General features: G+C 49.3%; 8 protein-coding genes across 8 annotated transcripts; 5 read left to right on the top strand and 3 right to left on the bottom strand.

Annotated features, from left to right (window-relative positions):
• Positions 1 to 61: 61 nt before the first annotated feature.
• N7457_000199 (isopenicillin N synthase family dioxygenase) lies at positions 62 to 1,266 on the top strand (the record flags this gene model as incomplete). The annotated part of the gene is made up of 3 exons (XM_057171267.1): positions 62 to 440; positions 511 to 1,157; positions 1,216 to 1,266. 3 exons carry the CDS (start codon positions 62 to 64, stop codon positions 1,264 to 1,266), a joined length of 1,077 nt encoding a protein of 358 aa, XP_057035170.1.
• An 82-nt stretch (positions 1,267 to 1,348) lies between these two features.
• On the bottom strand, positions 1,349 to 3,003 carry N7457_000198 (transcriptional regulator family TF; the record flags this gene model as incomplete). Its single annotated transcript, XM_057171266.1, has 3 exons — positions 1,349 to 1,890; positions 1,950 to 2,167; positions 2,240 to 3,003. Coding segments are annotated over 3 exons (1,524 nt in total), but the record flags the coding sequence as incomplete, so codon positions are not given.
• A 909-nt stretch (positions 3,004 to 3,912) lies between these two features.
• N7457_000197 (MDR family MFS transporter) lies at positions 3,913 to 5,829 on the bottom strand (the record flags this gene model as incomplete). Its single annotated transcript, XM_057171265.1, has 6 exons — positions 3,913 to 4,199; positions 4,260 to 5,207; positions 5,273 to 5,355; positions 5,425 to 5,537; positions 5,612 to 5,626; positions 5,680 to 5,829. The coding sequence occupies 6 exons, from the start codon at positions 5,827 to 5,829 to the stop codon at positions 3,913 to 3,915; spliced, it is 1,596 nt and encodes a 531-aa protein (XP_057035168.1).
• A 1,062-nt stretch (positions 5,830 to 6,891) lies between these two features.
• On the top strand, positions 6,892 to 7,248 carry N7457_000196 (uncharacterized protein; the record flags this gene model as incomplete). The annotated part of the gene is made up of 2 exons (XM_057171264.1): positions 6,892 to 6,988; positions 7,049 to 7,248. 2 exons carry the CDS (start codon positions 6,892 to 6,894, stop codon positions 7,246 to 7,248), a joined length of 297 nt encoding a protein of 98 aa, XP_057035167.1.
• Positions 7,249 to 9,676: 2,428 nt separating this feature from the next.
• N7457_000195 (uncharacterized protein) lies at positions 9,677 to 10,157 on the top strand (the record flags this gene model as incomplete). The annotated part of the gene is made up of 2 exons (XM_057171263.1): positions 9,677 to 9,869; positions 9,949 to 10,157. 2 exons carry the CDS (start codon positions 9,677 to 9,679, stop codon positions 10,155 to 10,157), a joined length of 402 nt encoding a protein of 133 aa, XP_057035166.1.
• Positions 10,158 to 10,305: 148 nt separating this feature from the next.
• N7457_000194 (putative FHA domain protein SNIP1) lies at positions 10,306 to 11,277 on the bottom strand (the record flags this gene model as incomplete). The annotated part of the gene is made up of 1 exon (XM_057171262.1): positions 10,306 to 11,277. One exon carries the CDS (start codon positions 11,275 to 11,277, stop codon positions 10,306 to 10,308), a length of 972 nt encoding a protein of 323 aa, XP_057035165.1.
• Positions 11,278 to 11,489: 212 nt separating this feature from the next.
• N7457_000193 (J domain-containing protein) lies at positions 11,490 to 12,425 on the top strand (the record flags this gene model as incomplete). Its single annotated transcript, XM_057171261.1, has 1 exon — positions 11,490 to 12,425. One exon carries the CDS (start codon positions 11,490 to 11,492, stop codon positions 12,423 to 12,425), a length of 936 nt encoding a protein of 311 aa, XP_057035164.1.
• Positions 12,426 to 14,248: 1,823 nt separating this feature from the next.
• On the top strand, positions 14,249 to 19,966 carry pkhB (putative sensor histidine kinase/response regulator; the record flags this gene model as incomplete). Its single annotated transcript, XM_057171260.1, has 3 exons — positions 14,249 to 19,447; positions 19,501 to 19,614; positions 19,673 to 19,966. 3 exons carry the CDS (start codon positions 14,249 to 14,251, stop codon positions 19,964 to 19,966), a joined length of 5,607 nt encoding a protein of 1,868 aa, XP_057035163.1.
• Positions 19,967 to 22,590: the final 2,624 nt, after the last annotated feature.

The raw sequence follows: 22,590 nt of genomic DNA, 5'->3' as shown, positions 1-22,590 counted from the left end.
GAAATCGAGCAGAGCTTCGCGATCATCCTCACGTTTGTATTGGTTATATCTCGAATCTATCATGGCAACCCAGCTCGAGTACACTCAGGTCGAATTACTGACGCTTAGCGGCCCTGCATTCCGCCGAGTGTCAACTGCTCCCCCGCGTCTGCCAACCGAAGATGAAATCCCGGTCATTGATCTTTCTTCGATTGATCAGGATCTAGAAGCGAGGGAGGCAATTGCATCCAAGATAAGAGCAGCGGCAGAGAACACAGGGTTCTTCTATGTCAAAAACCACGGCATCCCAGAAGAGCTGATTCAGGATGCGTTATCCCAGGCGAAGGCTTTCTTCGCGCAGCCAATCGAGCAGAAGGAGCTAGCCTCAAGCAACCGGCCGCACAATCCTGATGGCTGGCAAGGGCTGGGGAGTAGCCAGATCAATAAAACGGAAACAAGGGGTAAAGAACCTCCCATCTCTCAGGCACGACTTAATGCAATGAATGCATCATTAACAGCAGAAGTACTTAGACCGAAAAGAGACTTTCTCTCTGCGATATAGCCCCAGGAATGACCCAGTCGCTCATGACCCAGCTACAGCGCCTGTCGGTGAAGACTTTGCGTGGGACACCACCAGCCATCTCCCTGGGTTCAAAGAAACAACAGTCAAATTCTACCAGCAGCGTCTGGCGCTTGCGCGGAAAATGATCCGCCTTTTCGCTCTGGCAATGGGCATGCCAGAAGACTATTTTGATTCGATAACTACGAGTCCCAACGCCGACGGGCTCTACACACACTATCCCGCCACGCCGGCAGATGAGCTCAAGCAGAATAACGGCGACGTCGATGTCGGCATTGGCTCGCACACTGATATAACTTGCGTCACCCTACTGTGGCAGGATATGTCTGGGGGCTTGCAGGTCCTCTCCTCTGGTGATGAATGGCTCGATGCTCGGCCTATACCCGGCACCCTGGTTGTCAATCTTGGGGACTTCCTGCAGCGTCTCTCTAATGATAGGTTCAGGTCTACTGTACACAGAGTTTATAATCGTCAACCCACCTCCAGGTACTCGATGCCGTTCTTCCTGGGATTCAATCCGGACTCGGTTTGCAAGGTTGTGCCTTCGTGTATTGACGAGGCTCATCCCGCTCTTTACGAGCCTATTTCCTCTGGCAAGGTAAGATACACTTTGTTGATATTCCCCGGGCGTTAAACATTTCTAACCCTCTGCCAAGTGGTATCGGGATCGACTTGACCTCGCTCACGGAAGGCCCCTGTCTAAATGAAACCAGCGTTCACTCAGAGAGATATGCATTCCAATTTAATTTGACATCAACCAACATGAGAAAAACTCAACTTAAATAGATCTCAATACTGTTGCATAGAACCACTTACTCCATCCCAGCCAGCAGTGGGCATCGAATCAATAAACCGAAACGGCGCCCAGTCGGCGACAGACCCTGCATACGAATAAAAGGTATCATCGGGAGCCATCGAAATTTTTGTATCCAGCAAATCCTTAGCCTTCTTCCGCACAACGTTCGTTGCCCAGCTGAAAATCCCTTCGATACTTCTGGGAATCCTAGCCTGTGTCCGCACATTTTCCATCAACGTATATGTCGCGTGCACGTCAGATATACTGCCGCAGTACTCTGCTAGTGTCACGCCCGCATATGCGGCCAGCAGGTAGTCATATGTTGGTCTAACGAATGCAGTATCTGCAGAGCAGAGGACGATAATTTCCCGCAGTACTAGTAGGGCATGGCGGATGACTGTGTCGGTCAGTTCGTTAAGGCGCTCATTACCCATCAGTGAGTCTGAAGACAGGCTCTGATTGTGTTTTGCCAGCTCCCATCGAGATAGGATAAGTGATACGCAGGAGTGTGCCCATCTCAGGACACTGTTACCTTCTGTTGGTTATAGTCAGTATAATCTTTTGCTTTAGAATTTTGAAACAGAAATCCCTCACCTGCAAGGTATTCATGTCCCCATCCATTGACCATATCCCATGCCTCGGCCACTGAGCTGACTGTCTGATAGATGGCCTCATAGAGATGAATATAGAGCTTGAGCTCAGCTGCAATAATTCGGTCAAATGTTTCAAACCCGGGGTATTTGACAATTTCTGCCCACGGATGAAGACGCTCGCATGGAACTACTGATGGCCGACCGGTGCCAATTGCGTACCTTGAAATCAGGTTAGCCTCTATACCAATATTGCACCAAATCCCTACTGCTTTAAAACAAGGGTATACGTACTTCAGATGTACCAACGACGCCTGAATCCACATCCTGCACATATTCCGATTCGTTTCATCGTACAAGCCAGCGTGCGACAAAAGGTCAGATAAAGGGAAGCTAAGCATGCAATGGGTAATAGTTGTGCTGCTCATCAACCAGCTATCAATATACCGACCACCTGGCACCAGCGGACCAAAGCTCCAAGCACTGGAGATAAGCATGCCGTGTATGGTGGAGATATCGATCGGCGTGTCAAGCGTCTTCATACCCAAGTGGGTCTTGACCAGTGTATGGAGTGTGATGTGCAGTTCAGAGTTGTTGAGACCAGCAGTAGCCCTGATTCCTGCGAGAAGGCACATTGCGAAGAGCAGTGGATGGTTCTGTTTGAGATCCGTCAGAGTCTCATGCGGGAATGGATACCACGATGCGATCTGCTCAAAGCCATGCTGAAACACAGTGGCGAAACTCTCCGAGTCCAAGCCCATCTGGGTCATATTTTCCAACAGTGAGTTATTTTCTCCCGTTGCGACAGGCTCGGTGATGAGACTCCCAACGTGGCGGACCACTGTGATTGGCGCAGGTTGGACGTCAGTGGTTGCCAATATACTGGCCTCTGAGGGCATGCGCATGGTGACTTCACCATCGTTGGTGGTCTTCCTCACGTTGAATCTATTGCTTCCTGCTAACATCTCATTTGCGGAGACTCTTGCTGACTGGTCCTTGCTAAGGTGAGATTTCAATAGTTCTTTCATTTCAGCAAGCGACGTTTCGATGGCGTTGATTCTATCCAGTATATTTGAATTAGTAATTAGTACATCACTTTATACAAGTGGAATAAGGATACCTATCTGCACAATGACATTGACTGTAGGGGTCAGAACTTCTCTCTGGTCTGCCAATAGACCCAGGGTGCGGACTAGTGATAGTTGATGTAGAGGGCAGAGAGCATTCAAGCCTGTTAGATACTCGATTAGCACTCAACCATCGCGCCGCCGCCAATAATGGATCCGACTCAATTAGGCTACCGACCTGAGGGAGATACACCGAGCACATTGTCTCGATCCCGGAAAAACCTCGCATCGTGTCTTCAAGCGCCGACACGGCTGGCAGGATAAGATTCGTCGTTTCGTTGGCATTTCATACAGTGGAACACCCCTAAAATATTGTGAAGTCAACCTGAAACTCGATGTTCTCCGCTGCTTATCTGGGGTTAACAGGGCGCTAATACATCTTGGGTTAGCTGGCATTTTAGGGTTATCACTGCCCATGGGTCTGACAAGCGGGGTCAAGATTTGGTCCAGACCTCCTCCCTGTCTTCACTATAGGCGACAATAGGAGCGGTCACAAGTATCACAAGAGAGTAGGAACTCACATTCTATTCTTCCCGATCCATTTACCGTCCCATTCCTGTGCCAAACCGCAAGCCTGAATTGTTATGAGGAATTGGGCTTCACTTTACCCTATAGATATCTGACTATAGAGCATAAGTTAAAGATGTAAGGAAGGATCGATTTCAGGTCAAGCTCAAACAATAACTCATTCTACTTGACAGTACTTCACTTCTATATTCATTTATATCAGCTAATGGAGGTGGGAGGTGGCTCTCTTTCCTTTGGTCTATCAGGATTCAGGAAATCCCCGGCAGTTTTGGTCTTCATAAGGCTTGGTAGCGCGCAGAAGACAGCCTTTCATTACTTCAGTCTGAGCCTCTCCCATTTATTGCTGACTGCGAAGAAAACTGCGACGCCGGCGTAGGCTGTGACAATCAAAAAAACAGCGCGCAAACAATAGAGATAGGCTTGCACGATTCCTGGAACAGCATCGGCGGGGAAGACATGGCGGATCTCGGTAGCCCCTGTGGCAATGACGCTGAGCGGGTCGACACCAGGCGCGGTGGACGGAAGTTTCGACAATAGGATGTTGCTCAGCACGGATTGACCCGCTCCTAGGGAGGTCGAGGAGCCGACACAGAAGGAGACTACAGGTGGTGTAAGTTATGAGCTAAATTGATATGGCAAGTGTGCAAGGCTTGACTTACATAAAAGCATAGCTGTAGTTGAAGCAAGATCTTCGGGCTCAGCCTTGGCCTGACCTGCGATGATCGCTAGCGGTAGGCCAGACCCGTAGGCGAGCCCGGCGAGGATCTGATATCCAACCCAAGCGGCAGTAGAGGAGGTAGCATTCAGGGTGTAGATAAGGCCGGAGCCGATGCAGCCGCCGGCACTTGCCCACAGCATAAGCGGGACATAGTGGCCATAGACTGAGACGAGAATGCCCGCGAGCCCGGATCCTATGCCGCAGCTGACGAGCAGCGGGAGGTTGCGGACACCAGCGTCGGAGGGAGAGACACCCACGACGACCTGGAAGAAGATTGGGACGTAATAGAGCAGGAGGTAGAAGGCTCCCTCATGGAAGAAGCCGTATACCATTCCAACAGCGATGACACGCTTCTTGAGAATCCGTGACACGATGAGGGCATGGTCACCCTGGAGGTACTGTGAGACTACAAAGGCTATTGTAGCAACGACGCAGGCAACAAGCAAGCCAATGACCTCGGCCGAGTTCCATGCCTTATAGATACCGGCTACCTCAAGCGCACGTGTGAAGAAGACGAGCGAGCCGAGGGCGAGCAAGATGCCGATTGGATCCATATGCGACAGCTTTTCTTTCAGCGGAGCCTGAGTCCGACGGGCGGATTTGGGGGGTTGGAACAGCAGAAAGATAATGATGGCGGCGATAGCACCAACTGGCAGATTAACATAGAAGCACCAGCGCCAAGTTGTCTTCTGTGTGAAGACACCGCCCAGGATGGGACCGAGGACATTCGCAACGCTATAAACAGTGGTGATAAACCCGGTGAAGATAGGGCGAAGCTGTGGGCGCACAACAACCCCCAAGATGGCGTATCCCCCCGATGCGATGCCTGCGCCTCCTGCGCCCATTATGGCTCGCCCGACAATGAGGATGGTGCTGTTGGGTGCAACGGCTACATCATGGAAATTAGTCAGTTCTGGGACGTGATTGATATGGATGCAGTGTCTGGCTGCTTACCTGCAAGCAGTGAGCCCAATTCAAATATGAAAACGGCGGTCAAGAAGGTGTATTTGATCGAGAAAAAGGGATATACCTTGCCCCTGCAACCTTCGAGTTAGGATAACGGGTGCATGAGGTGAAGGTGTAGAGAGACAGAATTGGGTAATTACCAGAAGGGCTGGAAGCAAGCCAGCGCAATAAAGAAGGCCGAACCGTACCAACCAACGAGGTTGATGCCTTTGAATTCATCGGTGATACGAGGGATGGCAGTCGCAATTATAGTCTACCACAACCAAAATAATGATAAGAGATGCTAGCGTGGGCGAGTGAAAGAGGCAATGCGTCGTCATCACGTACCATATCCAAGCCGACCTGTGGAATTGGAGTTAGAATTTGCTAGTTACGGTAAAAGTGACTGTTATTACCAAAAAGAGGCCCAGAGCGACCCCGACAGAGACGCAAGACGCCCAAAAGGCATTGGGATATTCGATAGTCTCACTTTGACTGCCACTGGCGGGTGCGTCCCCATTGAAACTATGCGGAAGATCAACCGCATTCTCGGACTTCGACTCCATGGCGGCAAGGGGAGAAAGAAGTTTAAAGGGCTTTGGGAGACGAATGGACAGGGAATCGAGAACAGGGGAGAAGGGAGATGTGAGTAATTGGGAACAGAAAGATTAAGACGTTTCCATTGCTAACTTATAGTCAAGGGCCATTGACTACCTCAGGGCTGTTTGCTGCATTTTTCATCTATACTAGACTCCAGTCAGACTAGTGAGGATAAATCGGCGTAGCGGACGGACAATAACGACGGAGTACGGAGTAGACGGAGAATAGAAAGTCAGCCGAACGGCCCCCGGGGCCGAGCCGCAATTTTCAGCGACGTTAGCCCATGTTAGCTCATAGTAGCTCATATTAGCTCATTTTGGAGGTGACACTGTTCTGAAAATTCAATTGTGCCCGATGACAGTGCTCTCAGAGTTGCTCGGGTGTATTTACCAGCCTACTATGGAGTATCCTCAGCCAAAGTAGAAATGACTTGTTGGGTTTATAGACTGGCTTGCTCACGTTCATTATTTTTGAATCAATATACACGCATACCGTGGATGATAAATGAGACAAGCTGAATACAAACGACTCAGATCCTCAGTCCATAGCCTTTTAGCTTAGCTTAGCCTTCAGCTTTATCAACTATCTTCATGGTGCATTTCGACGTCTCTCTCAGCGGGAGACTCTGACAAAAATTCATGCTGACCATGTAGCCCGTTGATCTTGTCTGGGGCAAGCCGGCACGGTCACTGCCGCCAGTGGCAGTGGCGGATCTTTACTGGCGATCCAGAACTTTCTCACCGACTCAGCAGCAGCTACTGATGCGCTCGAGTATGGCGACATAGCGGGCCCAATCGCGCTACGCCGCCAAGTCACCGATTAGTACTGCATTACCACCGATTCTAGTCAGGATCCGGTTACCATGTTATAATTACTAGCAGACCCTTTAACGCATTGAGCGTTTCTAGCCTGTTGCACCTTTTTTTCATGTTTCCTACCCTCTCTTTGAGGACGCCGGCTTCGCAGGCAAGCTGCGCGCCGTGCCCGAAACCCAAACTGGAATCAATCTTTCATATCTCAAGCGTGCTATGTTCCAGATCGGGCTGGAAGACAATCAGGAGTGCGAGCATGATGCCGACAGTGAAGATGCTTCACACCCCACCACAAACCCCGCCGACCCCGCCCGTGAAGCCTACACGCACATTGTCCAACTAAGGTTGTGACAACCTCCTCCAACCTACATAGATCGGGTCGGACCGTCCCGCTGTCCCACTGCGGCGAATCTTCCAGTCGGCCTGTCCCGCCGCTTTGACGCCCTCAGTATCGTCGAAGAGATTTACAACCATCTGTCTTTTGCCGCTGAAAATTTCGTCCAGTCACCATCGCTCTTACCCTGCATTGAAGATCCTGACCGCACCCTCCCCGCCCTTTCCACCAACCCGTAAGCCTTTGTATATTGTCGTGGGTGCCCCAGCTCAGACCTTTTCATACTTGTTGCCCTTCTAGTCGTGGGAGATGATTGGTGGAGTATCGCCTGAGATTATTCTCCTTACAGCCAGGAGAAGATGCAAGATGATCGCTATGGAGCGATTTGAGGAAGCTAGTATACTCTCTCTTCAGGACCTAGGATGTACGCAAACTATACTATCACTGCCTCGCCGGTCATTCCCGTTACTAACAATAAACAGAAGGGTTGATGCTCTTCAAACTCTTCAGACTTAGGATTATACCATAGTCGGACTATTATCATGATGAATCCATTGGCCTCGCTCTATATACATGCTACTATGCGGGATAGCGTCCCAAAGCTAGCTTTGACAACAACTAATGGTGGTGCATTCCTATTGTATAGATCCACCCTGTAGATCAGTCCTCGCGGCGTACGTGAAAATTCCCTGTATCCTCGAGCACTGTCCACCTGAAAGCTAGGGCCACCAATCGGTAGTGTAAACAAGATAAAAGAAAATGTAAAGGAACTCAACCTCAGAACTTGTTACATTTACTCACTTAAACGTCGTGGTCCCATGAGGATTGTAGACTTCACTTATACCTCTAACTAGAATTCCAGTCTCGAGTCAATGTTCCCATGGCTAATCAAAAGATTACGGGCTAGCGTTCCGCTCCGATAATAAGCAGTTTCCGCTCAATCTACCGCGAGCTCCGCGAGGAGCCCCGCTTCCAGTAGTGGCATAAGGCCGCCGAGAAGATCTTGGCCTGGTACCGACGCTACGATCAGACCTAGGAGATCAAGTTGCCTCCGGCTCTCAACCTACACCAACCCACGCTGCACCGATGGCTCGCCCTACGCTCCTCCTATAGAGACTTTGACTGGTACCACCGCAGGTTCAATCACGATGACGCCAAACTCGTATACAGTGCGGCAGAACGAAGATAACCGAACACCTGATCTTCTATAGAATCTTGCAGCGCCGCGTCCGACGCTGGCTCAATAGACCCCGAGTCCCCTCCGGCCTGGAAGCACGAGGCAATTATGTACCTTAGCACCGTGTCCCTCTGCTTGGAAGGAGTATCGAGGCGGAGCCATGGGCTATGATCGTACTGATTTGTACAAATTCCCTAGCAGATTTTCAACGATATTAAGCATTTAGTCCCCTCGCAGTAGAAACTATACCTATCTAGCCTCAGGTATTTGTGGTCTGATTATCATTACCATAAAGTTTGTGAACTGTACGGGGTGCTCATGCACATGCGTGGGTCGTATTTCATAGGTGGTGTTTTTCAACCATCAACAAGATTGTCATCCATAACACAATATGTCTACCTCTTCAATCCGTTTCTCGACGTGTAAGATATCATTTAGGCCTATGGCCTCAGGGTTTTTTTTCCCACGTATTCCTTGCTCGTCGCGGTCAATGCTGCGCGAGTCCCAGCAATCAAGCATTTATGGTACCCATGACGGGTACACCCGTCCCCAACTTTTAATTTATCTTTATGCTTTAGGATGCCACACGTCATTAGATTGTGGGTGATATATGCTGTCATCCAAGGATGTTTCTAAATAACAACCATGTGAATAATGCAGTTATCTATGGCTTGATCAAACACAATATTTAAGGTTCGGGGTTAGGTAGATTGCGGTATACACTCGAGGAAGGTTACATCCTTGCTAGAGTCGGAAACAGCGAAATCCCTAGACCTCCCCCTTTTTTTCATCTTATAATGTCGGCATTTTTTATATTCATTCTCGGTTAATTGATTAATTGATAATCAAAAATAAGGCTCATATACAACACAGAGTTATTTTAGGTCGTTATGGACTGGCTGTTATCTACACGGATGTAATTATGGATTCATATGGTTCTCGGGTTTGTGAACATATTTCTCTCGTAGTATCAGAAATTGAACCAGTTAAATTAAGACGTTGTATATGCTATATAGCACATACACAGCAATGTCTGTTTACCTACTCCGTATGGAATGCTTTATTCCCTGATAGGAAATAAAAATCTACAACCCCGGCCGCTATCGCCTGCATCCGTGGCGATAGTCGTCGGCCAGAAGACAAATACCCTTTCCCCAAAAGTGAGACAAGCTCAAAACCTGATTTCAGGCGTTGTAGATTCCCGACCAGCAAACCGAAATAACCGGATTGGGAAAAGAAACCTTGGAACCCAGGCCTAGACTGACTGTGAATCGACGTAAGAAATGGACTACATACTGATGACGTCGCCGAACCCGCAAGAGGCAACCAAGTAGAAACCAGTCTGATAGCTAAAAGCTCTACTTATTTAAAGAACTTTCTCGGAATTCTTTGAGGAAAATCCATTAATTATTTTATCGATTACATTCAAACTAGTCCAAGCCTCAGACTATACCTCAATTCTACATTCAACACCACTCATATCCACAATCATGTCTGCAGCACGCTTCGCTCCTCTTCTGAGATCCCGGGTGGCAACACGAACTGCTCCTGGCTTCCAGGCAATTCGTTCTATCTCGGTCACCGCTCCATACTACAAGGGACCTATTGACATAACCAAAGAGACCTTGAAGAAAGCTGATCGGACTGTCTCCGATGTAGCAGTGAAGGGGATTAATACGGGTGGTATGTATTCTGTGTGATGTCATATACACAACCTCCAATCAATGATCCGAAATCGATGCTAATATGATTCCTACAACAGAAAAGGTTGCCCACAAGATCAAGGAGGTCGTTGATACCGGAGCCCAGGAGGCAAAGGAGAAGGGAGAGGAGGTGAAGGACGAAGCGGCCGAGTATGCCGACAAGGGCAAGGGCAAGGCAGAGGAAGCGCTAGGCCAAGCTAAGGGAAAGGCAAAGGAGGCGATTGGCGATGTTGAAGGGAAGGCCAAGGAAGTCAAGGACCGCATGTGAAGCCGTCCGAAATTTTCTATTTCTAAATAAGCCTGCATGACTTTTTAATTGCGAATTGTAACATTATTTCCGTGGTTTATGTTCCAAATTTGCCATGTAGCCATTAACGTACTCCGATGCTGGTCAAGGTAAGCTGGAGATTTTATCTTCAGCTCGGAGGCAGCATGAGAACATACTCGCGAGAGCTTAAACCAAAGCGTATCACGTCCTTATCCATGACTTCCACGTAACGGCCACCTGGAATGGTTTCCCCGTTGACACTCGATCCATTTGCACTTTCCAGATCAATAAGATAAGGCTTAACCTTGCCGATGCGATCGCCGTACTCATTGCGCTTCTCAACAAATCGGAACTGTAACACAGCATGCTGCTTTGAGCAGCTGGGGTGGTCGAGCGGAAAGTCTACCACCGTTCGCTCGCGGCCAACCAGCCAACAACTTCGTTCACCTAGTTCGACTGTTTCTAGCAAATCTTGCCCTTTGAACACATACATGCGCCAAGGTTCCTTGGCAGGCGGTTTGCGCGCCTCTGGAGGCTCGTGGTATTTCAGAACTATTTCTCCACCCTGGACTTGAACTGTGTTGCTTTCTGCCGCGAGTCTACCAGTAGTGTTGAAGTTCGGCTTCTGCTTTTCAGGCGCTGGTGCATCTGAAGGGTGTGCCATATCAGTGAATGCATCGGACTGCGAGGGAAGCGGGCCACTTCGTTCTAATGCCCGGGGTGCAGGGCTGCGTGATCTTCGCGGGGAACGAGAGCGGGATGGTGTGCCACGATGTCTTCGAGATGATCGTTTTTCATCACTAAGGCGGCTGTCACGGTGTCGGTGGCTGCGGTGTCTGTGTCTGCGGCGGTCATCACGGGTTGAGCTTGTAGATCGTTCTCTGCGCTCGCGGCGAGATCTGTCACCGCCACTGCGACCAGTGGTTCTTTCAAGTGGGCTGCGGGACGATCTTCGTCTAGAACCGTCCCGGTGAGAGCTTCGGTGGTGTTCATCACGTCGTCGTGAGCTCGAATGGCAGTCGTCGTGAGGTGCATCCCGTGGCCGGCGTTCGCGGTTATGATCTGATGGTGAGGTCACAGAGCGCCGGCGCTCGCGACGATCGTCGCTGGATTCGACCATTGTTGCTCTCAAAATGGTACTGTGGGAGAAGAAACATGCAGAGACCCAAATTCTTGGAGATCGTTAATCAAGCTCCAACAGCTACATACACGTGACCATCTCCGAAGCCGGTCCGAGAAACCAAAGCATCAGCTCATACTCCCCACGATAACTTTGGAGGGTAGAGCACATCGGGAATTTCACCCGCTCTTTTTCTACGAAAAAATGTGACCATGTTCAAAAGAATTAACCTTCTTCGTGGCGGAGGCGTGCAACTGCTCCCCTCGACGGCTACCTTGCCACTCTCACATCTCAACACGAATATTTCTCCAACCCATGAATTGCAGGCACCTTACAAGAACAGGAGCTATGCCACTGCGTCACATTTCCCCCATCAGGACTACTCATGGCCCAGTACTCGATCTTTTACCCCTTATGACGTCTTGAATTTACCCCGCGACGGTCCGTATTCGAAAAGACATTACTATGACCTCGTGAAGATCTATCATCCCGACCGACCGTTCAAAGATCACCCACTCTTCCATCAGTTGACCCCTGAGAATCGATTACACCGCTATCGAATTGTGGTTGAAGCCCATGAAATCCTTTCCAATCCCATCAAACGGGCTGCATATGATCGAAATGGCACTGGGTGGAACCACACGTTACTAGAGGATAAAATAGACTGGGAGTCGCGGGGACCAAATATCTATGCGAACGCTACATGGGAAGATTGGGAGCAGTGGCATAATCGCCATCAGGGACCGCAGCAACACGTTGTCGACCAGCGAACCTTCTCCCGGCTTGTGATTCTCCTGGTACTGTTTGCGGGCGCCCTTCAAGCATCCTGGATTGGGCAAATGAATACTAGTGTCCAGGATCGACTGCGTGAAGTCAACGAAAAGTCATCGCGTTTCCTACATAATCGCCAAGAAAACACCGTCAAACAGATGGACTCAAACGATGCGCGCGTGAAGGGCTTCCTCATTCGGAGAGACCCCACGGGCTCTGGTCTCAAGGGTAACGAGCAACCAATCTATCAAGAGGAGCTCAACCCTCGTCGTGCCTTGGATAAATCCTTCCAGGCTAGTGATAAAAACATCACTGAGCCCGCACAGCCAGTGGAAGCGCACGCAGAAAGCCTAGAACACTCTCCCAACGCAATTTAGATGGACATATGACTATATAACGCTTTGACTCTCATTTGGTCTGCATTTCTTGTACGGAGTATATATAAGCATTTTTTCGAAGTCCTGGTGACTTGCATTCATGTGTTTGAGATTGTAGGGTTGGTATATTTGTAGCAGGAAAACGGATTTCAATGAGACTTACCTCGGAACACTGATGGGATTGTACGACCGATGGATTGAGAATTTATTCAGATCCAAGTAGCCAAAGTAGGACAGACCTGGGCAATGATATCACCCAGCACGGTGTCTATGTACAGTAGGCTAACGAGTTAGTTAACTACCTATGTATGAGTTTGTGATCCGTAGTCCGTACTTCGTACGAAATCCCGAGCCGAGGAGTTCAAAGGGATAATCCAGGGCGAATGAAAAAGCCCAGACTCTCTAGTCGTCTTATTTTATGCCAGATGACGACATGGATATATTCCCCTGAGATCAGCTGATGCGGAGGTGAGCATCGAATCACCGAAAGTCGTCGTTAAAAAGCCCCGAACGGCCACAATGCACTATAAACAAAGCAAGTCCTCGCCGATACGGAGTAGCTAACCCCGGAAAATCCATTTCCTTGCAATGTTCTCTGCGGAAAAGGGGGTCCTTGACCTACCATGCATTAATCAATCCCCATTAAGCCGATTTGGCGCCACAGAAGCCCCGTTGACGTCGGCGGGTCGATCCCCTCGTTCTTAGGGGGTTTGGGCCTTCTGCAGCATAATGCAGTTGGCCTCTCACAATCCCCATATCCGGTAGGTCTGAGGCTGAACAAGGGGGGAAGGGGCTTTTCTTGTTCGGTCTAGACCGCACCAGAACCCCAAGACGTTTCTCTTCGTTCAAGCTATGGCACGGTTGGCATACGTAGGTCATTCCAGGTAGGCTGTTTTGTGTGGTATCTAGGTATGGTACCTAGGAGGTATTTAGCAGAATACGGTCTGGGTCATATTCCCCGTTGCGGATACCTACAATGTGGTTGTCCCAACGTGAATAAGCAAGATATTTGCCTAGGTGATTCATAAATGTTGCTCTTTCCGGAGGAAAGCAGCCCTGGCGAGATTTAATTCTGGACGTGCCTATATTGTAGCGGTAGGCATGTAACGAATGTACTGGGTACTCGCGACTGCTCGGGATGTTCACCGTGGTAACGGGTATCCAGTACAGGTAATCCAGGTACATCCTGGGAATATAGGGCTAGGTACGCCACGAGGACCGCCTCTCTTGGAGCGAAGAGAAAAAAAATCTGGACTTCGGCGATGGGGAATGAGAAATTAAAGTAGATGCCATGGTTAATTCTAAATCAGATTAAACCCATAGATCTAGATTAAAAAAAAAAAAACAACCCCATATGTCCGTACACAAGGTTTTTATTTTCCAGGTCGATCTAAGTACGTCATAACCCCCGGAGCCGGTGCATCACGCCCAGTCCACTTTTTCCTTCCTCCATCCACTCCCATATCGATCCAAGCAATGGGCCTGGCGGGTACAGACGCCTGTTTCCAACACAGTATTTCGAGTTTCCCTCGAAACCCCCTCAATCTATTCTTCCCTAGTGAATCTTTGATACACCGCCTGAAGCTTATTCGTCTGATCTCTTGCTATAACCCTGATTCTAAATCGATCCGACTCTCTCCTCTCATATTCTACCTTGGCATAAATCTGTTTTCTTTCATTTGGCTTACCCCCGCCAACATTTCACCCCCATTTGCGAATCTCGGCCAAGCCGTAAACGCCTCACATCGTTCCTGCACCCCATACTTCACCCACGAGTACTGACATCCTTTTTCTTCTTTCCCTCCAATCGCGGAGGAGCGAGAATGGAGGACGTCCATAGTAGGAGGAGTCCTCCATTCCCCTCGCCAACGGAGACTCACCCACCTGTCGGACTGTCTCATACTCATCATATGCAACCTCTCCGATCGCCTGGCCATCGACCCCCACACGGTCACCAATCACAAAAACTGGTGGATGAACTTGCAGATAGGGTGGAGGCTCTTGAGAAGTCATCCCTCCAAACAACTCGCTTGTCGCGCGGTGATTCTACAGAGCAGACTGTTGGTTTGACGCCCATTACCGAAGACCCACGATCAGATGCCGCGCAAAAGGAAGACCAAGGACGCAGTTCGCACACTCTCAAGGAACTCAGAAGGCAGATGGAGGATCTGCTTGTTTACCAACAAATGCAGCAAACCCAACCCTCGGTTTTGTCTCAGTCTCAATCTGTCCCTGCCGTCTCGAATGATGCGCCCAGAAAGAGGCGCTTGTCCACAACTTTGTCCAATAGCTCAACAGAAGTTCCCGCCACTGTTGTGCTTTCCTCTGCAGACTCAGCCAGCTCCGTAGGAACAATCAAAGGCGTTGAAACCGACACACCCCTTGATCGAAAACCCCAACAGACGCCATCTTATCCCTTTCCACGAATGCAGAACAAGTCAGCCAAAATGGGGATCGAGCCTACAGGGCGCGGGGGACAATTCAGATTGAAGCTTCCATCCGAGAAGACTCATTTCACAGCGCCAGGGTCCCAGGTCCTACCTTCAGATTCAAAATATTTGGAGTCGCATCCAATTTTCATGCCCTCTCACCATACCCTGAGCCAAGAAGACCCCAATTTTGCTAGTCCCGATCTCTATGACCTCACGTTACAGCTGAATGCCGATTCGGGACTGGAAGCGTGGTGGTCCAACCTCATCGATATCATGCAAACCAACTATGGGGCCGAACGCGTCTCGCTCGCTGTCCCGGGGGATGTAACCGATTTGGAAAATGTTCCTTGGGGTCAAAAGGCAATTTTCAACCAGAACGTGGATACATCGTTGGAGCATATTCAGGCGCGCAGTTTTGAGAAAGGACCGCTGACGGAAACATCCTACTCGCGCAAAACCACCATGCAACAGAAGAACGAGACTGTCCCGAACCCGAGCAAAGTGTCTGGTTCTTCTCGGCCATCTTTATTGTCTCGGCACTCATTCGCTGGATTTGATAAAAACAAAGGGCAAGCTCCCCCTGATCTTAGTCAACCACAACCTGCAAAGATGCATGCCAAATCCGAGAAAAAGCACGTACAGATTGCTTCTCACAACACGTCAGCTATGGATCATTCGATCGAAGACCACTCTGAGATCGTAGATGATACACTCAACAGTCTTCTTGGTGGTCTGCGGCAGGCTGTGTTTCCAACACCCAGGCCGTTAGAGGTAGAGCCAGACCCTCTCATCAAGCGTACCGGCGTGGTCAGGCTATTTGGGCGTACCCGACCCACTGTTTTGACTCGTGAATATTCAGAACATCCGACACAGTATTCGCAGCGTTGGGCTGAGCCGGCGAAAAGTCCAAATGAGATGGTTCAGGTCACTCCCGATGTCGATGGTCCCGAGAGCAAAGAATTGGGACGGATACAGATGCAGCAAGGCCTCGGTGCCATTGGATTGAAACGGTATGATGAATATGAGCAAGTTCCGCAATCTCCGTGGTCTCAGTCTCCTGCGCCATCGCCCGCCCCACGTACACATGCAGATCAAAATCCGTTCTTCACAAATCACTCGGTTGATGAGGGGGCTTTCTCCAAGAACCCGCCTTCACATGACTACTCTAATAATCTTCCGCTGGAAGCGATCGGGATTGACCAGTCAAAAACTGTGATTCATATTCCTCTTTTACATGGTGGTCACTCTACCCGAAACTCCACATCGACATTGAGATTCCCTGTCGCCATTGTCTCGATGCTGTGCACAATCGTGCCTTATCCCCCTAATCTCAGACAGTCACTTGCATTTTTGATGCCACATCTAACATCTTCCTTTTGTTTGGCTCAACGATATAGCCAGCTTGAGAGGCAGCTCTCCTCCAAGATTGAGACTCCCCGCTATGGACATCTTTTGGGTCTAGGCGGTACTTTCTCAGATGCAAGCAGTGAGCTAGAGCTTGTTGCCGGCCTCAGTGGCCATGTCAGCTATTCTGTCGGCGACAACAACAACCCGCTGTCTACGCATACGAGCATGACTAGCCCGAGTGATCGTTCATCTATCAAATTTAGCCCTGCCGTTTCTGCCATTGGAACCCCTGGATTTGATCTTGGTCATATCGGATTCGGGTCCGCAACTCAATCCCCGGGAATGACATCACGGTCTGGTGGAGAAGGTGCCGACAGCTACTTCAATGTTCCGCAACATAAAGGCGCCCGAGATAGTATATCCCAGGCGAGACCACGGCTTCACAAGTCGAAGACCACCTATGTTGACCCATTAATGTCGATTTCTCTCGACAAGGTTGCCGGGAAGCCTACCACCTGCGATGAACACACCCTACAAGAGCATCCCACCTACGTTGCATCGCCACTACAGGATTCCAGAGCACCTATCGTTATTTCACCCACTCAGCAATCTTCACGTCAAGGGTCTACGAACTCGTTGTACGCCCAACTTCAACGGGAGCTTCCGCGCCCGTTCTCTGACACGATAGCCCAACTAATGCTCAATTCGATTCCATTGCATCTATTCCTAGCCAAACCACAGAGCGGCGAAGTAATTTGGACTAATTCAAAGTTCGATGCTTATCGAAGAAGTCAGCATCAACAGGAACAAAAATTGCGAGATCCCTGGCAGAATATCCATAGCAGTGAGAATGAGCACGTTCATCGCAAATGGGCCAATGCGTTGCTCACGGGTGCGCAGTTCACTGAACGAGTACGGGTCCGACGATTCAACGATGAATCAGCGTACCGCTGGTTTATCTTCCGGGCCAATCCACTGTTGTCATCAACAGGGGAGGTATTGTACTGGATTGGATCTTTTCTCGATATTCACGAGCAGCACATCGCTGAGCTCGAGGCTATTCAAGAAAGGGAAAAGTTTGCCATTGACGCAAAGTATCGTGCATTCTCCAATTCGATCCCACAGGTTGTGTTTGAGGCGACGGAGAACCGCGGTTTGATATTTGTCAATGAGCAGTGGAATCTGTACACTGGGCAAACGCTTGAGGAAGCGCACGACCTTGGCTTTGCGAAACATGTTCATCCCGACGATCTTGCAAAGTGCAGCGGGTTGGCTCTTAATAGGGCATCCGAGAAGGCGGACCAAGATGATAGTGGGCCTTCTGAATTCATGGTCGGATCAGCTCTGGATGAACTTGTTAGTCGTGGCGTTGCTTCTTTGCAGAAAGATGAAAATGGCCGAGTTTTCTATTCCACTGAGATCCGCCTTCGTTCTCGAGGTGGCGATTTCCGGTGGCATTTGGTTCGTCTAGTTCGTGTTAAGACTAGCAGTTTCGGGAGTGAGGAAGCCTCCTGGTACGGAACATGTACCGACATCAATGATCGCAAAAACCTTGAAAGAGAGCTCAACAAGGCCATGCAACAACTAAATAACCAGATGGAGTCTAAAACCAAATTTTTCAGCAACATGTCGCACGAGATCCGAACCCCGCTCAATGGCATTCTTGGTACCATTCCGTTCATCCTGGATACCCAACTCGATAGTGACCAGAGGCGAATGCTTGACACCATACAAAACAGCTCCACCAATCTTCGCGAGTTGGTTGACAATATTCTTGACGTGTCTCGTGTTGAAGCCGGCAAGATGTCGATGGTCAAATCCTGGTTCCATATCCGGTCAATGATCGAAGATGTAATTGACACCATTGCCTCACGGGCGATCGACAAGGGGCTCGAGATCAATTATCTCATAGGTGAACACATGCCATCGATGGTAATTGGAGATCGCTTCCGAATTCGCCAAGTCCTGATCAACCTCCTTGGTAACGCAGTCAAATTCACTGCACATGGGGAAATTCATATTAGCTGCGATATCTATCGCGATCCAACTGCGAGCCCTAGTGACACTCAGGCATTTATGAACTTTGAAGTTATAGATACCGGAAAAGGGTTCAGTTCCCAGGATGCCGAACGACTGATGCAGCGATTCAGTCAGCTTGGAGAAAATGGGTCACAACAGCATGCAGGTAGTGGCCTAGGGCTTTTCCTGTCGAAGCAATTGGTCGAAATGCATGGTGGCAAGCTCACTCCTAGCAGCAAAGAGGGCCAGGGAGCAAAATTCTCTTTCTACGTCAAGGTCGATGCGCCTGCGCCTCCCTCACCCTCCGAACAGCCCAAATTAATGCGTCAGAGTTCGAGTGCTTCAAGAAGGCCTGCAAAGTCCAGAACGACATCCTATCAACAAGCGCCTCCTCTAGCCGCAAGAAACTCCGACTCGTCTAGCAAAAGCTCTGACATCAACCTTTCTGCCTCATTTTCGGTCTCGTCTTCTGCTCTTCCGACCCCAGATATTGGTCCCGCCCCCCTCCCGCCTCCATTAGATCAGACAAGGGCTGTGGTGAACATGCCAGATGCAGTGTCGAACACTGATATTCAACCTGCTGTCACGAAGCCCGACGCATCGGCACAGTTAGCATCGCCCATGTCACAAGCGTCTGCGTCTCCAGATGCATCAATCGGACGGGTATCGGTGCCTTCCCACGGCCCATTCTCTATCGTCATCCTCTGCCCGCTCAAGAACTCCCGGCAAGCCATAAAGCAGCACATTGAGCAGGTTGTTCCGCGTGAGATCCCGTTCAAGTTCACAACACTGCCTGATGTCGATGAGTGGAAAGATATGATACATTCTGCCTCCGATGATCGTTCTTGCACACATCTTGTCCTGAACCTCCAGACTGATGACATCCTAGATGTCATCCAAACTGTGTCAGACTCGGAGTTAAATCCTGCGCTGGTCGTTGTCATCATATCGGATCTTTACCAAAAGCGCCAAATTAGCTCGCGGGTCAAAGAGCTGGCGGCTACTGGGAAGCAGGTTTTCATTGTACCCAAGCCCGTGAAACCTTCCGCTTTCTCAACGATCTTCGATCCTGAGAGCAAGCGTGAGCTGAGCAAAGATCGCAACCAAGACATGGCACGCGAGATCAATAACAACTTCAAAACTGTCTCGAAGATGGTCAAAGAAGTTTTGGGTAACAAGGGTTATCGGGTCTTGCTTGTCGAGGATGACGAAACCAATCGTGATGTAAGTAGAGATATGGACGATGTTTTTGGGTTGACTTGCTAACGCATAACCAGGTCATGTTGAAGTACTTGGACAAGATCAAGCTCATGGCGGAAACTGCATCCAATGGACTGGAGTGCACTAACATGGTGCTCTCCAAAGAACCCGGATATTATTCCCTCATCATCGTGAGTCTTTCTATGCCCCCTTGAGCTTTCCCGCAAATCTGACATCATTGGCTCTTAGTGCGATATTCAGATGCCTATCAAAAACGGCTACGATACATGTAAAGATATTCGTGACTGGGAACAAAAAAACCATTACCCGCAGATCCCAATCATGGCTCTTTCGGCAAACGCAATGACAGATCAAATCGAAAATGCTGCCCGCGCAGGTTTCAATGACTATGTCACCAAGCCGATCAAACACAATGAACTAGGCAAGATGATGATGGGACTTCTCGAGCCTGGCCGGCCACTCATGCTTCTGCGAGACCGACTTGGCCCAGAACACCAACAAGCCCTTGCTGCTCGCCGCTAGGGACTATACCCCCAACATTTCTTCCCTGATCACTCATGCATGCAATTTTTTTGTTGCTTCACTAGCCAGTTTTTGTTTTACCACTATTTTTTTTTTCTTGTTTATACCTAGCCAGACTTGGATCTCCCCCGCTGGTTCTTGCATTTGACTTTCTTACGATGGACCATGGCGTGACTTTTGGGCGATTCATTTTTTTGGACGGAAATATGTGTTTGGATTTGGGTGAATTGCACAGGGGACCTATCGGACATTCGCCAGACACACAAGAAGTGTGATTGTTCATATGTTTCTGGCTGATATCACGAGTTTTTGATTTGTCTTTGTGGAAGTTCCACGCAGCATTTGCATCTGCATTTGATCTTGAGCCATTGATACCATTCTTCCAGCATTTGCACAGGCTCAGGGGGATCCTATTTCTTTTCTTTTTCTTTGCTCTGGTCATGAGCAATAGACTCCAATGCCTTTATTTCCCCTGAATCTGTGTGTCATGGCGTCGGTGCTCTGGTGCTTATTTGCTTCACCGAGCAAGCAAGTTCTCTCTTCTTTTTGCTTTCTTGTCCCGTGTCGTTTTTTTTTTACCTTCTTGTGATACCAGATTATGAGCACACGACACCTATCTATCTTCTGGATCTGTATTTGTTAATAATTCAACTCTTTTTTTATCTTTACTTCTGTGTTTATTTCCTTTCCACTCACCTGGGATCCAATATCTCCTGGGTAACTGACCGGTGTTTAGAGCAGGCTATCCTATACTTGCGACCTAATAACAGAGCATATGAATACATCGATGCCTTATTGCATCATTACTTTAGGCTAAAGCAGGCGGGATCTCAATAACCAGATTTAGAAGAACTAGATCCCCCATGCTCCGTACGCTATTTATGTGATGCGCATGACATATTCAAGACTAAAAAATACACTAATGCAGACCATCAAACCTTGGACCCTAGGCTAGGGAGTATCAATATTCATTAGGCATCAGGGGCCCAGGTGCAAGGCATGAATTATGAATCATCGCCGAGTCCACGATAACCCCCTAGCCAATCGGAAAGAGAAGCCCCAACTGATTTAGCCTCTCAGCCTGAGCAGTCTCGGAGAAAGACTGAGCCGTATACGAGATGAGACCCGGGTAATCGTTTGCTTTTGTAGGAATCAGATGTATATAGACTGGAAAGCTGAAAATCAAATGTAAAGGCTGGTGGCCCAGAAAGGAAAAGCGAGTGAGTTGGCCACGGCAACCAGTCATGGCGCTGCATGTGGCGGTGTAGCGTCGAGAGAATCCCCGCAACCCCCCACTTGTGCGGGAATAAAAATGCTAAGGTATATCAGTGGGTTTAGTGTGTTCAGGGTAAGCTGCTTGGGGGAGTGGTTGATGTATCCGGATATCGTGTACGGAGTATCACGTACCGAGACACCGGACAGCAACTGGAGGGACCTGGATGTGTATTAATTGAGAGTATGAGTCCGGAACAATGACCAGACACACACTCGACCCTCCGACAAAGCGATCTCTCGATCTTCGGACCAAAACACCGGTCTCGTGTAACTGTGCAGGGAAACTCTGTCGAGCTGGCATGTACTTGTACTCGGGAATTGGAAGGTTAGCAATAGTGCCTTGGATAGCCTGGGATGAAGGAGGGGCGGGTCATGATCAGGTTAGTGGAAAAGACGAAAAGGACCATGACGAAGAGCCAGACAAGGTGTTGGATCCTTCCCAGTTGGAATTGTGCCCTGCGCGTCATTTTGTTGCCATGCTGCCCGATGTTCGGGCTGGCCGAATAGGAGATCGGGGCCAGCCATTTTCGCATGGAGAGGCGAATGACATACCCCTGCGATATTCAAAAGAAAATAAGGAAAATAAAAAAGGAAAAATAAACAGACGGTGGTGTCACAGGGTTTGGTAGCATTGTGTGGGTTGACGGGGCATATCGTGAGTCGTCAGGCTGCAAGGCATGCGGTGCCTTTTAGGCATGAGGCATCAAAGGGCTGCGAAGGAATCATTAGTCCCCAAGGCAGATCCAGATTTTGACGGAGAAGAACTCCCGGACCTCGGAGGGTGTGCCCTGTCAATCCAGTTGGTTTCCCACCTAGTCGGGGCCTGCGTGGTCCTTCATGTCAGCAAATATCTGGGACCAATGATGAACAGTCGTGAGCGGCACAGCGTTTTCTCGAAATATAGTATTTCCGACAGGCTTGCAGAATGGGGCCCCCTTTTTTTTAACAGACCCGATAGCTATGGTCAAGCAAGTCATCGGCCATCTGCATAGAGTGGAGCGGCATGGTCTCTTTCCCACGTTCTAGAGCGTCTAGAGCGCTTGTTGATGCAGCTATGCTCTTTTTCTCCCCTGTCGGTTGAGGCTCTGATAGGCATTGGTGGACTCGGGCGAGGGGGGGGCTTGCTCGTCGTCTGCGGTCATAAAACAGCCTTAAACAGCCGCATCCAGACGGCGAAACAAGGATCTATATTTCGTTGGTCTTCTTTTCTCCTTTTCCTCTGCTTTCCTTTTTCACCCTTCGACCGGAGCTCATCGCACATTGGTTGCACGATTTGCCTTTTCGTTTGCCTTTTCATTCATATATTACCGGGATCATTCTTGTTCAAACCTTGCACAGGAAGCATGGGG

Source organism: Penicillium paradoxum (genome assembly GCF_028828445.1).
Source record: "Penicillium paradoxum strain IBT 22861 chromosome Unknown utg000002l_segment0_segment0, whole genome shotgun sequence".
In the NCBI taxonomy this organism is placed as follows: Eukaryota; Fungi; Ascomycota; class Eurotiomycetes; order Eurotiales; family Aspergillaceae; genus Penicillium; species Penicillium paradoxum.
The sequence above is the reverse complement of the archived record's forward strand: the minus strand, read 5'-3'. Positions and strand labels throughout refer to the sequence as shown.